At 40.2% G+C, this 16,392-nt stretch overlaps 1 protein-coding gene and 1 non-coding gene across 2 annotated transcripts; both read left to right on the top strand.

Moving 5' to 3' along the window:
- The first annotated feature begins 201 nt into the window (after window positions 1-201).
- LOC139558543 (alpha-N-acetylgalactosaminide alpha-2,6-sialyltransferase 1-like) lies at window positions 202-15,868 on the top strand. Its single transcript, XM_071373716.1, has 9 exons — window positions 202-352; window positions 1,183-1,396; window positions 1,674-1,839; window positions 7,081-7,240; window positions 8,324-8,462; window positions 9,165-9,268; window positions 9,580-9,663; window positions 12,634-12,733; window positions 13,150-15,868. The coding sequence occupies exons 1-9, from the start codon at window positions 249-251 to the stop codon at window positions 13,360-13,362; spliced, it is 1,284 nt and encodes a 427-aa protein (XP_071229817.1). The 5' UTR covers window positions 202-248; the 3' UTR covers window positions 13,363-15,868.
- On the top strand, window positions 9,687-9,770 carry LOC139559468 (U6atac minor spliceosomal RNA). The gene has a single exon (XR_011671772.1). It is a non-coding gene; the product is annotated as a U6atac minor spliceosomal RNA (small nuclear RNA).
- Window positions 15,869-16,392: the final 524 nt, after the last annotated feature.

The following is a 16,392-nucleotide window of genomic DNA, read 5'->3' as shown; positions in this document are numbered from 1 at the left end:
TAATTCAAAGGTTCTTTATCGGGCAAGAGTTCACAATGGACCTTAAGCACTGAGGAAGAACCATTTACAAACCTTTATTTCCTTCTGTGTTGGCTGGCACAATTGTGAAACCAGGCACGTGCCCAAAAGGGGCAGGAGAGAGGTATAAAAAAAAAACAAGTCAGCGACCATACACTTCTTAAGAAGATGTTTATAGTCTCTGTCTCAACTGTACCTAGGCAGATCCTCTCTCAATCTCTATCCTGAACATGAGAGCCCAATTCCAGGGAATTCTCACCTTGGCGCTCATGGTCGCCGTGTGTGCATTGCTCTATGTGCTTCTGTATGGACAAATCTCTGATCGTAGCATGGGGTATGTATTCTGCACCAACAAATAGCAATATATCTGACTTGTTTAGTTAGTCAGCGGACGGTATTTAGCCTTTAAGATTACACATTGTGGGGGACATTCACAACAAGGATAAAAACTCACAAATTAAACTCAAACTCAATAATAATAATGTATTTGATGCCTATTTGAGGCATTTGACCACATAAATATTAATGAAAATGAGTTAATTACAGTGCACATATTACTGTGTAATTAAGCATATTCATTCTTACACTAATTGCACTGTACGACAGTAACCCTAACCCTGCAGTGTACTTAGTGTAAAAATTATTGATCACAATACCTGTTAAACTGTACTTGTATTAATACTTACATATTCATAATGGCATGTAATAATGGATAATAATTATTACTGTTTGATTTGATCATCATGTCCCTAAAAAGAGGTGAAATGATGAAGGGAAACTGATGTTTTCTGATACTTTCAAAATATGTTTGTAGCCCAACACTTTTCTCTATGGTTTAATCTGAAAATATATATTTTTTAAACATTGAAGTGCTAGTAAAATATTGTAATTATTGTGTGTATGGATCCTATCATTCCGTTGATAGAATCCTAGATTTACATGCCATCAGTGCATGACTAAGTGAAAATTCGACCTCAGTGGAAGTTTACCACTTTTTGACATCATATTCATAATTTCTTCGCACCATAACAGTGTTTCAATGCAACCTATAAATCTGAATCTAAAATTGTATAACTGAAAAAACAAAGATGTTGTGTATTCAAAAAGATAAGAAGAAAATATAATGACAAAACCCCCTATGATGTCATCTTTTATATTGTTTAGCTATTTTCAAAAACTACAACTAGTTCCTCGGGGAGGGCGTCTCCGCGAAACAAATTGTCCTTGTAAAAATACAACAAGAGACGTTTTTACGGCTGGATCCGGTTCTGCGCACAAGGAGACCCCCATGCTCCGGCTGCAAAAAAAGGACTTCAAGCAATATCCCATCTGGGCTTCTGAGGACGTTTATGTCCGGGACAAGCAAAAGAGGCAGATGGTAAGCCTGTGTGTTTTAGAGTAGACAGTCACTGCTCAAGGATATGCAAATCATTCACAAACATCCTAGATAAATTGTTTGTGTGTGTGTGTGTGTGTGTGTGTGTGTGTGTGTGTGTGTGTGTGTGTGTGTGTGTGTGTGTGTGTGTGTGTGTGTGTGTGTGTGTGTGTGTGTGTGTGTGTGTGTGTGTGTGTGTGTGTGTGTGTGCGCGTGTGCGTGTGCGTGTGCGTGTGTGTGTGTGTGTGTGTGTGTGTGTGTGTGTGTGTGTGTGTGCCAGACCTGTCCCCAGTCTCTGATGAACTCCCAGAACACAGGCTTCAAGCAGGCCTTTATACCAGACATCCAGATGTACCTCCACGGAGAACTACTCAACGTGTCAGAGTGGAACAGACTAGCCTACTTCAATAACCCCTTTGGCTTTATGGACTACACTAACTACACAGGTGTGTGTGTCCAGGAGTAGAACTATCCTTTGTCAGGCAGCTCCTCTCATAGAGCCAACTCCCTCTCCAGCTGTGTAGACTTGATAACGAGACATAATGAAACCTACTTTCATTATTTACAGTGCTTTGGAAAGTTTTCAGACCCCTTGACTTTTTCCTCATTTTGTTACGTTACAGCTTTAATCTAAAATGGATTAAATAAATAAATAAATTTAAATAAAAGGTTTTAAAAACAAAAAAACTGAAATACCTTATTTCCATAAGTATTCAGACCCTTTGCTATGGGACTCGATATTGAGCTCAGGGGTGCATCCTGTTTCCATTGATCACCCTTGAGATGTTTCTACAACTTGATTGGAGTCCACCTGTGGTCAATTCAATTGATTGGACATGATTTGGAAAGGCAGACACCTGTCTACAGTTGAAGTCGGAAGTTTACATACACTTAGGTTGGAGTCATTAAAACTCGTTTTTCAACCACTCCACAAATTTCTTGTTAACAAACTATAGTTTTGGCAAATCGGTTAGGACATCTACTTTGTGCATGACAAGTCATTTTTCAAACAATTGTTTACAGACAGATTATTTCACTTATAATTCACTGTATCACAATTCCAGTGGGTCAGATGTTTACATACACAAAGTTGACTGTGCCTTTAAACAGCTTAGAAAATTCCAGAAAATTATGTCATGGCTTTAGAAGCTTCTTATAGGCTAATTGACATAATTTGAATCAATTGGAGGTGTACCTGTGGATGTATTTCAAGGCCTACCTTCAAACTCTGCCTCTTTGCTTGACACCATGGGAAAATCAAAAGAAATCAGCCAAGAATTTTCCTTACGTACCACATTCATCTGTACAAACAATAGTACGCAAGTATAAACGCCATGGGACCACGCAGCCGTCATACTGCTCAGGAAGGAGACACGTTCTGTCTCCTAGAGACGAACGTACTTTAGTGCGAAAAGTGCAAATCAATCCCAGAACAACAGCAAAGGACCTTGTGAAGATGCTGGAGAAAACAGGTACAAAAGTATCTATATCCACAGTAAAACGAGTCCTATATCGATATAACCTGAAAGGCCGCTCAGCAAGGAAGAAGCCACTGCTCCAAAACCGCCATAAAAAAGCCAAACTACGGTTTGCAACTGCACATGGGGACAAAGATCGTACTTTTTGGAGTAATGTACTCTGGTCTGATGAAACAAAAATAGAACTGTTTGGCCATAATGACCATCGTTATGTTTGGAGGAATAAGGGAGAGGCTTGCAAGCTGAAGAACTCCATCCCAACCATGAAGAACGGGGGTGGCAGCATCATGTTGTGGGGGTGCTTTGCTGCAGGAGAGATGGTGCACTTCACAAAATAGATGGCATCATGAGGATGGAAAATTATGTGGATATATTGAAGCAACATCTCAAGACATCAGTCAGGAAGTTAATTGAGTGTATGTAAACTTCTGACCCACTGGGAATGTGATTAAATAAATAAAAGCTGAAAGAAATCATTCTCTCTACTATTATTCTGACATTTCACATTCTTAAAATAAAGTGGTGATCCTAACTGACCTAAGACAGGGAATTTTTACTAGGATTAAATATCAGGAATTGTGAAAAACTGAGTTGAAATGTATTTGGCTAAGGTGTATGTAAACTTCCGACTTCAACTATATACTGTATAAGGTCCAAAAATTGACAGTGCATGTCAGAGCAAAAACCAAGCCATGAGGTCGAAAGAATTGTCCATGGAGGTCTGAGACAGGATTGTGTCGAGGCGCAGATCTGGGGAAGAGTACCAAAACATTTCTGCAGCATTGAAGGTCCACAAGAACACAGTGGCCTCCATCATTCTTAAATGGAAGAAGTTTGGAACCAGGAAGACTCTTCCTAGAGCTGGCCGCCCGGCCAAACTGAGCAATCGGGAGAGAAGGGCCTTGGTCAGGGAGGTGACCAAGAACTCGATGGTCCCGATGACAGAGCTCTAGATTTTATCTGTGGAGATGGGAGAACCTTCCAGAAGGACAACCATCTCTGCAGCACTCCACCAATCAGGCCTTTGTGGTAAAGTGGCCAGACGGAAGCCACTCCTCAGTAAAAGGCACATGACAGCCTGCTTGGAGTTTGCCAAAAGGCACCTAAAGGACTCTCAGACCATGAAAAACAAGATTCTTTGGTCTGATGAAACCAAGATTGAACTCTTTGGCCTGAATGCCAGGCATCTGGAGGAAACCTGGCACCATCCCTACGGTGAAGCATGGTGGTGAAAGCATCATGCTGTGAGGATGTTTTTCAGCGGCAGGGACTGGGAGGCTAGTCAGGATCGAGGGAAAGATGAACGGAGCAAAGTACAGAGAGATCCTTGATGAAAACCTGCTCCAGGGTGCTCAAGACCTCAGACTGGAGCGCAGATTCACCTTCCAACAGGACAATGTCCCTAAGCACACAGCCAAGACAATGCAGGAGTGGCTTTGGGACAAGTCTAAATGTCCTTGAGTGGTCCAGCTAGAGCCTGGACTTGAACCCAATCAAACATCTCTGGAGAGACCTGATAATAGCTGCACAGCAACACTCCCCATCCAATCTGACAGAGCTTGAGAGGATCTGCAGAGAAGAATGGGAGCAACTCCCCAAATACAGGTGTGCCAAGCTTGTAGCGTCGTACCCAAGACTCGAGGCTGTAAGGTTTTTCAACAAAGTACTGCGTGAAGGGTCTGAATATTTATGTAAGTGTGATATTTCCGCTTTTATTTAAAAAAAATTATTAGCAAACATTTTTTTTAAACCTGTTGTTGCTCTGTCATTATGGGGTATTGTGTGTAGATTTATGAGGGGGAAAAATTTATGAGGGAAAAAAAAATATTGAATACATTTTAGAATAAGACTTTATTAACCTAACAAAATGTTGAAAAAGTCAAGGGGTCTGAATACTTTCCGAAGGCACTGTATTCTTTGGTACTTATCATACCTGGCTAGATCACACAATAATACAGCGTTAAAGAGGGCAGGTCTACATTGGCTAAAGGAGTGCATTGGGCTTATTACCGCCCAGCAATATGATCACTTGATGAGAGAACAGTGTGAGCAGCCTGAGGCAAGGAACAAAGCTTTTTTTTGCGACATTCTCAAATGCTCATTAGCCTGAAGTTACATCATGCAGCCCGTTAACACTATCGTTCAAAAGTTTGGGGTCACTTAGAAATGTCCATGTTTTTGAAAGAATAGCAAATTTTCCGTCCATTAAAATAACATCAAATTGATCGAAAATACAGAGTAGACATTGTTAATGTTGTAAATGACTATTGTAGCCAGAAACGGCTGGTTTTTTAAAATGGAATATCTACATAGGTGTATAGAGGCCCATTATCATCAACCATCAATCCTGTGTACCAATGGCACGTTGTGTTAGCTGATCCAAGTTTATCATTTTAAAAGGCTAATTTATCATTAGAAAACTATTTTGCAATTATGTTAGCACAGCTGAAAACAGGCTACACCAGTCTCAACATCAACAGTAAAGAGGTGACTGGGATGCTGGCCTTCTAGGCAGAGTTGTACGAGATCTTCAGTTTCTTGGCAATTTCTCGCATGGAATAGCCTTCATTTCTCAGAACAAGAATAGACTGATGAGTTTCAGAAGAAAGTGCTTTGTTTCTGGCCATTTTGAGCCTGTAATCAAACCCACAAATGCTGATGCTCCAGATACTCAACTAGTCTAAAGAAGGCCAGTTTTATTGCTTCTTTAAACACCTATGTAGATATTCCATTCAAAATCAGCCGTTTCCAGCTACAATAGTCATTTACAACATTAACAATGTCTACACTGTATTTCTGATCAATGGGATGTTATTTTAATGGACAAAAATGTACTTTTCTTTCAAAAACAAGGACATTTCTAAGTGAGCCCAAACTTTTGACTGGTAGTGTAGATGTTCCAAAGGCATCAGCTGCTTGCTTGTACAGTATTTATGGAGGCCTGTCCACGCTAAATATTTTATGTTAATTATAAGGTAAATTACCGTGAGATCGGCAGTCTTTCGCATGAAAATAACCGGCTGATAAAATACAGCCACATGTGTGCAGCCTCAGGAATATGACATAAAGAAAGAAACAGCAAGACAGAGAATGGAAAAAGCAAGTGGCATATGCATTTGATTGCCCAAAGGAAGTCCTTTGCTTAAAGCTGCTATATGTAACTTTTTGGGTGACCCCACCAAATTCACATAGAATTGTGAGTTATAAATCTGTAATTCTTATTAAAAGCAAGTCTTAGAAGTGGTAGATCTCTTCTAAGTTTCTATTTCTATAGTTCCCTTTCTTAAGTTACATTTTTGCTTCTTCTACTTTCAGTTTTGTACAGTGGCACGTATTCATGGATGCCAAGGGAAGTCAGGCTTCCCCAAACAATTGACAAAATAAATAAAGAAAAAACTGAGTGAGCTCAACTGTGAATGGTCCTGCCGCACCCAAAAAAAATTATAAAGGGAAGCCAGTTTGGATTTGGCTTCTCTCCAATCACATCACATTGAGAGCAATAGTTGTTAACATTGTCTTGTTTCCTAAATTAGCTATGGATGGAGGTAGGGATTTGGACTTGTGGGTTTACCTAATTCTCCATACTGGCCAAACTATTAGAATTTTAGCAGCCAGGAACTGGCGAGCGATTTCTGCATATTGCACTTTTAAAGGGACACTGCAATGAAAAATGGGAAATAAAACTATCGGCTATGGTTTCCCTTCATGTTCTGGTCATTTATTCAACCTTCTGTGCTTGTTTCTATTATCCAAGTGAGTTTTGCGCATTTTAACATTTGAGCAATGTTTGACACATTTGGAATCTCTACCCTATAGGCCCTTTTGGTCAATGTCATAGTGCCTTGTATGCATGCTGGACCAGTTTGACAGGATGTTTTAACTCCATGAATCTTGGAAACTCCAGAAGCATCATGAGACCGTTCAGATCAAATTACCTTATTCTAAAACTGCATGAAACCGTCTTGTCTCGACTGTTGTTTCTGTACCGGGCTTGAACTTTTTCCAGATTTTTACTGCAGCCTATGCAACGTAAAGTGTCAGAGTTTATTTTCATCAACGAGCCAATGGTTTATTTACTGTTTCTACTGGTATGTAGATCTACTTGGCCTTTATTATTAAGACATTGTGAATGGAGTGGTTACAAAGTATTTCCAAAGTGCCACTTAATTGAATCCCCCCAAAATTGGTTTTGTATCTGTGTGTTTACAGAGATAAAGGCAGTGGTGGATCTGATCCCCAAGCCCAGAGAGCCCCTGCTCTTGCCACGGGGAAACCCTGGGTGTATACGCTGTGCTGTGGTGGCAACAGGAGGAATACTCAATGGCTCTAGAATGGGCAAGGAGATAGATGCTCACGACTATGTGTTCCGGTCAGTGGGGTCATTGTGTTCTGTGTGTGTGTGGTGTGTGTGTGTGTGTCTCTGTGAGTGCATGCATCAGCACATTGCAATGTACAATAGAAACAAAATGCACCAATCAGGAAGGATAAAAAGCTAATTGAAACAAACATGTTGATATTAACATTTCAGCTATAACCTATTTTTGTTTCTGGATCATAACTTTGTGTTTGATGTCAGGAGATAGACTCCCATGAGAATAAAACGGGCTGTGAGTTTAACTCCTGGCCGTACTCCTGGCAAGCACAGGAGGTGTTTATCACAGTAGGGCTTTATTCCAAGCAGGGTGAATTACTATAACACCAACAGGATAGTCCTCCAGTATAATAGCTACATCAAATATTTGTTGTACTTTGTTTTATTAAGGTATGGTTACAGTATGTTTGGAATGGGATTTATTCAGCAACACACACACATAGACATACAGTATAACACACATACATCTCAAGCGTTTAGTTTACAATGTTGCTATCTGGACGTTGTCACTCTCTCCGCCCTGGAGCCACCATTTCTTTTTATCTGGCAGGGTCCATTTGTGTCAGGGAGGGAAGGGATATGAGACACACACCTTTTAAGTGCATTGTGGGATTGGCTGGGATGCTGATGGGGACCGACTGCCTAGAAATGTCTGCTTGCTTAGCCTGAAGCATTGTGGGTGAATGAAAGGACTGATGTAAACTTTTAAGGGGCAGAATGGTCGCCATGGTAGCTGGGCTGCTCCACTGGTTCACCTGGTCTGACTTTGTAAAGGTTATTAAAGGATTTCGGACTGTGGAGCATGTGGAAAACCCTGTTCAAATAGGGCTGAATGAACGACTATGAGCTCATACATAGATTAGTAGGTTGAATCGCATTAGAATGATACAGACACAGTCAGAATCTGATATTGCCAATTAGGATTAGACATGTTACAATATAGACAACACAACTGTTATGTGTGCAACATACTTAGCAGTTATCATGATCGTGTCAATGTAATGGAGGTGGTCAACATTTGCGTGATGACTAACCTTGCCTGTCTCTTCCTGTCTCTGTTCCTGTTCCCGTCTCTGTCAGGATGAATGGTGCCGTAACCAAGGGTTACGAGGAGGATGTAGGCAACAGAACCTCGGTCTACGTTCACACCGCCCACTCCATCACCCAGTCTCTTCTCATCTTCAAGAAATACGGCTACAACAGTGCACCGCATGACAAGGTAGGTACCCGTGCTGCTGCTGTACTGACATGAGACTACAGTGACTTTTTAAAGGTTCATGACTGAGATGGTATTGTGTTTTCACTGTAATGGGGAAGTTTAAGATCAATAAAGTTCATATTTTCAGTTTAGAGTGCTTAACACAATGTTAAGCATATTTCTATGTTTTCCCTTTCTGTTTTACACATGATTTCCAGTGTTCTGTTTGTGACACTGGGTGCAGCTTGATGGTCACTAGACTTGAAGCTGAATGTTATGGATTGTTCTCGTATCTGTTGATAGCGATTGACGCCAGACTGGAGGTCCATGTTCAAGGACCAAGGACATACTGATTATTCACTGTTGGTTTGTCTTCTGTGGAACACAGTGTGGTTCTGTAGCAGATGACAAAGTCCCTGCCTTTTGTTTTGACTTCCTACAAGCCTGTCGGGCTGGTGTTTACAGAACAGTTGTCTGCTGATTAGGATATAAGGGTCTTCTCAGAGAAGGCGTTAGACATTTTCTCTGCTTCTCTGGTGTAGGTGTCTCCCTGTTGCAACTTGTAATAAACCGGATTGATATTTTTATTGATTTAATCTGCGACTGCTCTGCTCTTTAGTTCACATGGAAATTCCTACTACACTCACACACACACTCACGCACCCACACGCAGGCATGCACACACACATACTGCTGAGTGCTGAGTGTGCCTGTTCTGTGCAGGGTATAAAGTATGTGCTGATTCCAGAGGGGCTGAGGGATTTCCAGTGGCTAAAGGGTCTATTTGGGAGGACAACTGTCTCTGATGGACCCTACAGGAACAGACGGTAAGCCTGTGACGTGGTCTCACACACTGACACTCTTTGCTCTCACGACTATTCTATTGGTCCATTGTGCCAGGCAAGCTCAGCTAAAGTCATTTTTAGATTTCAAATAGTTTTTGAACCCAGTTCTGACACACACACACACACACACACACACACACACACACACACACACACACACACACACACACACACACACACACACACACACACACACACACACACACACACACACACACACACACACACACACACACATACACACACACACATACACACACTGCTCAGTGTTGTGTTTGCTGTCTTATCTGCAGACCGTGGATGCAATACTCAGGAGAGTTTGATGAGAACCGCTTCTATGTTCTTCACCCTGACTTCCTCAGATACGCCCGTAACAGGTATAACAAACAGCATCCAATAACAGTTGTATGAAAGGAGAGAAGGCTAGCCCTCTGCTTGAGAAGGATGCAATATGCCCTAGTGTAGCCTAGGTGCCAGTCTGTTTCAGCTCTCTTGCCAACTCTATATGGAATTGTCTTCTCTAGCAATGACACAGTGTACAAGGAGTGAAATGGTAGCCAAACAGACTAGTACCCAGACTAGTCCTAGTCGCCTTCAACACACATACGGTTAAGGAATTGCCACCTACTTTGTGGCATATTCAATGTGGTCCATTCTGGCTCTGTTGATAGGGCATGGTGCTAGCAATCCCATGATTGTGTGTTCAATTCTCTCTGGGACCACACATGTGAAACTGTATGCACACATTACTCTAACCTGCTATGGATAAAAGTGTCTGCTTAATGGCTTATATTATTTTTAAGAAGACACACAACATGGGGCAGTTCCCATAGAAATGACTAGTATAGTAATGGCGCCAAATCAGCTACAGTGCCTTCAGAAAGTATTCACATCCCTTGACTTTCTCCACATTTTGTTGTGTTACAGCCTGAATTGAACATTTATTCAATTTAGATTTTTTTGGGTCACTGGCCTACACATAGTACCCCATAATGTCAAAGTGGAATTATGCTTTTTGAAAATGTTCCAAATGAATTCAAAATGAAAAGCTGAAATGTCTTGAGTCAATGAGTATTCAACCCCTTTGTTATGGAAAGCCTAAATAAGTTCATGAGTACAAATTTTCTCAACAAGTCACATAATAATGGACTCTCTGTGCCTTAATAGTGCTTAGCATGATTTTTGAATGACAACCTCATTTCTATATTCCACACATACAATTATCTGTAAGGTCCCTCAGTTGAGCAGTGAATTTCAAACACATATTCAACCACAAGGCTTTCCAATGCCTCGCAATGCGACTTGAAAATGGTTGTCTAGCGATAATCAACATCCAATTTGACAGGGCTTGACATTTTTTTGAAAATAGTGATGGGGAAATATTGTACAATCCAGGTGTGCAAAGCTCTTAGAGACTTACCCAGAAAGAGTCACAGCTGTAATCGCTGCCAAAGGTGATTCTAACATGTATTGACTCAGGGGTGTGAATACTCATGCAAATTAGATATTTCTGTATTTCATTTTCAATACATTTGCTAAAATTTCTAAAAACATGTTTTCACTTTTTCATGGTTTATTGTGTGTAGATAGGTGAGAATTTTTTTTTTTTCATCCATTTTGAAATCAGGCTGTAACACAACAAAATGTGTAATAAGTCAAAGGGGGTGAATTCTTTCTGAAGGCGGTGTAGGTAGAACCACGTGATCACATAGTGCATGCAGTGCAGTACAGCCCTCGCTTCTATGTTACAATTGAAGTCGGAAGTTTACATACACCTTAGCCAAATACATTTAAACTCAGTTTTTCACAATTCCTGACATTTAATCCTAATAAAAATTCCCTGTTTTAGGTCAATTAGGATCACCACTTTATTTTAAGAATGTGAAATGTCAGAATAATAGTAAAAATAATGATTTATTTCAGCTTTTATTTCTTTCATCACATTCCCAGTGGGTCAGAAGTTTACATACACCCAATTAGTATTTGGTAGCATTGCCTTTAAATTGTTTAACTTGGGTTAAACGTTTCAGGTAGCCTTCCACAACTTCCCACAATAAGTTGGGGGAATTTTGACCCATTCCTCCTGACAGAGCTGGTGTAACTGAGTCAGGTTTGTAGGCCTCCTTGCTCGCACAAGCTTTTTCAGTTCTGCCCACCATTTTCTATAGGATTGAGGTCAGGGCTTTGTGATGGCCACTCCATCTGACTGATGTCTGACTGATGCCTGACTGATGTCTTGAGATGTTGCTTCAATATATCCACATAATTTTCCATCCTCATGTAGCCATCTATTTTGTGAAGTGCACCAGTCCCTCCTGTAGCAAAGCACCCCCACAACATGATGCTGCCACCCCCGTTCTTCACGGTTGGGATGGTGTTCTTCGACTTGCAAGCCTCCCCCTTTTTCCTCCAAACATAATGATGGTCATTATGGCCAAACAGTTCCATTTTTGTTTCATCAGACCAGAGGACATTTCTCCAAAAAGTACGATCTTTGTCCCCATGTGCAGTTGCAAACCGTAGTCTGGCTATTTTATGGCGGTTTTGGAGCAGTGGCTTCTTCCTTGCTGAGCGGCCTTTCAGGTTATGTCGATATAGGACTCGTTTTACTGTGGATATAGATACTTTTGTACCTCTTTCCTCCAGCATCTTCACAAGGTCCTTTGCTGTTGTTCAGGGATTGATTTGCACTTTTCAACCAAATATGTTCATCTCTAGGAGACAGAACGCGTCTCCTTCCTGAGCGGTATGACGGCTGCGTGGTCCCATGGTGTTTATACTTCCGTACTATTGTTTGTACAGATGAACGTGGTACTTTCAGGCGTTTGGAAATTGCTAGCAAGGATCAACCAGACTTGTGGAGGTCTACAATTTTTTTCTGAGGTCTTGGATGATTTCTTTTCATTTTCCCAAGATGTCAAGCAAAGAGGCCCCGAGTTTGAAGGTAGGCCTTGAAATGCATCCACAGGTACACCTCCAATTGACTCAAAAATGTCAGTTAGCCTATCAGAAGCTTCTACAGCCATGACATAATTTTCTGGAATTTTCCAAGCTGTTTAGAGGCACAGTCAACTTAGTGTATGTAAACTTCTGACCCACTGGAATTGTGATACAGTGAATTATAAGTGAAATAATCTGTCTGTAAACAATTGTTGGAAAAATTACTTGTGTCATGCACAAAGTACATGTCCTTACCGACTTGCCAAAACTATAGTTTGTTAACGAGAAATCTGTAAAGTGGTTAAAACATGAGTTTTAATGACTCCAACCTAAGTGTATGTAAACTTCCGACTTCGACTGTACTTCTGAAATGAAACTGTGCGTGTATGTGTGCTCCTCATTCGTAGGTTCATGTGGTCCCAGGCGCTGAAGGGTTCTTATTGGGCTATATGCAGACCTACTAACGGAGCATTCACACTCTTCCTGGCCCTGCACACCTGTGACGTGGTTAGTCTGCACTACACACACACACACACACACACACACACACACACACACACACACACACACACACACACACACACACACACACACACACACACACACACACACACACACACACACACACACACACACACACACACACACACACACACACACGCACACACACACACACACTAAATTTAGAAGTAACTTAGAAGCGATTGCTGTACTGCACTACATCCACTGACCATCCACTACTTACGTTGTTGTACATCGCTGGCTTGGCGCCATGACTGTGCTGAAACAGACCATTGAGTTATTTGATGGTCTTATGATGCTCTTTATTGAAATTGGGGCTCTAGTTTAAAGTAGTGCCCAACAGTGTAAGGGGAACTTGGTAGCATCTGAGATCATCTATCTCTCCCTCTGCCCTCTCTCAGGTGGATGCGTATGGATTCATCACTGAGGACCACAGTAAATATCCTAACTACTATGCTGAGAGACACTCTAAAACCAGAGTCATCTTCTACGCTAATCACGACTACAACCTAGAGATCAAGACCTGGAAGAAACTACATGACACCAAGATCATCAGGCTTTATCAGAGACAGGAGAGCCCAGAGAGAAAGACAGGAAAGCCAACAGAACCATAAAACCTTGTCTGTCTGCAGAGATGAGCAAAGATACATGGACATGTCATGTATCTTGTTACAAAATAAACTAAAGACCAATGCATTTATATCAGAATAAACAACAAAATACTGGTGCCAAGTAATGTATTTAATTAAAATGCATGTATTATTCATCCCATGTCATCTGGGGCAACAGTGAAAGCTGTTACCTTCAAGTAGGTTTAAGTTTTTCTAGGGCGTTGTGGACGGGGCGAATAGGTATCTGCCTCAGATGCCAAAGGTAGCACGCTCGAATCCAGCAATTGAAAGTTGTTTTTTAGATTTTTGTTTTAAGCCTATCCCAAACATTCACTCTTACCTTAACCATTTGGAGTTAATGCCTAACCTTAAAATTTCAGAGTTAATGCCTAAACTTAATTCTAACATTTACAATTCAGAGTTAATGCCTAAACTTAATTCTAACACTTACAATTCAGAGTTAATGCCTAAACTTAATTCTAACACTTACAATTCAAAGTTAATGCCAAAACTTAATTTTAACATTGACAATTCAGAGTTAATGCCTAAACTTAACCATAAATACTTAAAAAGTTGACGTTTGCAACAACTTTGAAATTTGACGTTTGAGAAACATGGACGAACGTCTAATTTTGACTTGAGACTGCGAGAGCTAGTTGACAAATTGCCTATAATACTGGTGCCAAGTAATATATTTAATTAAAATACATGTAAAATACATTTGCAAGTAGCCCCCTTTCTATATGGTTTGTGTTAACATTGCTTTAAAGTAATTTGTCAACATATTGTGACATGGAATCTACATGGAAAATACATTGGATTTGGAAAAAGTTGTTGTTTTGAGGGTGAAATTTCAACCATAGGGTTATGTCATCATGGTAACCAAATTTCAACATACACAAACCTTGTATAAAATATGTTGAATGTGTACCTTTAACCCTCATGGGAATTGGCCTATATGGATAGGGCTAATGTAAATGCTTCTTACAGAAGTAAATGCTTCTTTGATCAATTATTAATTGATAGACAAGCTGGCATTAAAGCCAAACTAAGTTAGTGGCACAGATGGAACTATCAAAGCAGAAGACAAATCTCCTTCAAATGTTGATATTTGATATTTGCGTTGACAATCAAACGATTCAATAGCACTTTTGAAATACAATAAATAGCCTATTAAGTTGTTGATAAGTTAACAAATTATATGTTGAATTCGCAACTCAATCTAAAATAAATGTTAATGAATGCAATTAAACGATATAATCTCAACTGCAATCCAGGTCATTTGGTTGTGCTATTAGATGAAGCACAGAGATAACACATTAATATGTTGTATAAATAAACCAAACATCTGACATTGTATTCACATTTGAACATTGCTGTGCTTTTAAATGGTTGAAAGCTCAGTGATAGACATTTGGGTGACTAAGCCAAAAATCGAACATTGCTTTTCCATTGGAAATTGGTTGTGCTTTTAGATGGTTGAAAGCACATTGGAAAGTCAATTAACTTTTCGCTGTCTTTTTGAGCGGGTGAATATAGTTTGTAATCTCATTGATCAATGTCTCAACCAAATATTACCCAATTATCCACTTTGAAATGACGCGTTGTGCCCTTTGGGAAATGTTACGTTTGAGGGGTGCACACGCATGCTCCCAGCTCCCAGCTAAAAACTAAACGCTGATATTGGGACCTTGACAAATTTAGCAGTGGGTATGTGAACACCATGAAAACACACAAGACTGATGGCTATGGCTATGCTCAACAAGTATATTATTCTTCGGGCTTTATCTAGTTTTATTTGTGATATTTTACCTTGCCTCACTGGCTTGCTAACTTCCTAGGTAATCAACCCTCCGATGACATCTGTGATGTTGTAGACAATAACCACCGAGGTAAAGACAGTTTCAAGTTGGATATTTGACGGATATTCACGCTTTCAAACCACTTGAGCCACAGACTCCAAATAAGTGTCATGACGTTGGAAAAATTGAGCACAACATTGCACAGGTCTTATTTTCACGATTTGGACATTAATTCCCTTTCCAAAGCTAACAAACATGTGGAAATATGAGCAGCATTTTGTATTCCTAGGTGAATAGTTAGGGAGCATAAACAAAGTACAAACTTTTTTACATTCGAATTTCAATAGCTCCTTGGTCATGTGACCTACTGACCTCAAACAAGGTTCAGAATGTCCACTGACTACCCTTCTATATTGCACACCCTTTAGTTTGTCCATTTTTATCTCACACGTTTTTACATTAAATTTGTAAACTTTCACATTTCAATAGCTCCTTGGTCATGTAACCTACTGACTTCAAACAAGGTTCAGAATGTCCACTCAGGAGGCCTACACATTGTGTAACAGTTCAACTTTAGTCCGTCCCCTCGCCCCGAGTTAGTGAGATAGGCTGCAGTGGGTTTGCTGGGCAATACATATACCTATCATGTAACCACAGTAATGGTGGCCAGTAAATCAATGAATAAAAACTGAATATTGACAAATAAACAGAAATTGTAGACCTTTAATCTTTTCCAACAAGTCAACATACACTTTACTTCAAATAAGTACAGAACATTTCACTGTGTTAACTTTCTCTTTATCCCTGGTTGATGTACATTTCAGAGCCTCTTCAGTGTGGATGGGGTATAGCATACATTTTCAACAACAAAGACTGCACTTCCAGTTTGTGTTCTTCACTCTGTTGAACTCTTTTGTCTTCATTCTGAGGCACAGCACATGGAACCACTGTTGGCATGCAAAACATTCAATCTAAAACAAAACAAAGCGTAACAAAGTTTGCTGCTTCAGTGTCTTTAGATATTTTTGTCAGATGTTACTATGGAAGACTGAAGTATAATTACAAGCATTTCATAAGTGTCAAAGGCTTTTATTGACAATTACATGAAGTTGATGCAAAGAGTCAATATTTGCAGTGTTGACCCTTCTTTTTCAAGACCTCTGCAATCCGCCCTGGCATGCTGTTAATTAACTTCTGGGCCACATCCTGACTGATGGCAGCCCCTTCTTGC

This window comes from Salvelinus alpinus, chromosome 29 (assembly GCF_045679555.1).
Source record: "Salvelinus alpinus chromosome 29, SLU_Salpinus.1, whole genome shotgun sequence".
NCBI classification, from domain to species: domain Eukaryota; kingdom Metazoa; phylum Chordata; class Actinopteri; order Salmoniformes; family Salmonidae; genus Salvelinus; species Salvelinus alpinus.
This window is presented reverse-complemented; position numbering and strand designations above follow the sequence as displayed.

What these genes read in the sequence shown, in the direction of transcription:
- LOC139558543 (XM_071373716.1), top strand. Translation starts at nt 249, where the DNA reads ATGAGAGCCCAATTCCAGGGAATTCTCACCTTGGCGCTCATGGTCGCC. An exon ending in ACAAGCAAAAGAGGCAGATG is followed by an intron (nt 1,397 to 1,673) that starts GTAAGCCTGTGT and finishes TGTGTGTGCCAG; the next exon opens with ACCTGTCCCCAGTCTCTGAT. An exon ending in CTCAGATACGCCCGTAACAG is followed by an intron (nt 9,664 to 12,633) that starts GTATAACAAACA and finishes CCTCATTCGTAG; the next exon opens with GTTCATGTGGTCCCAGGCGC.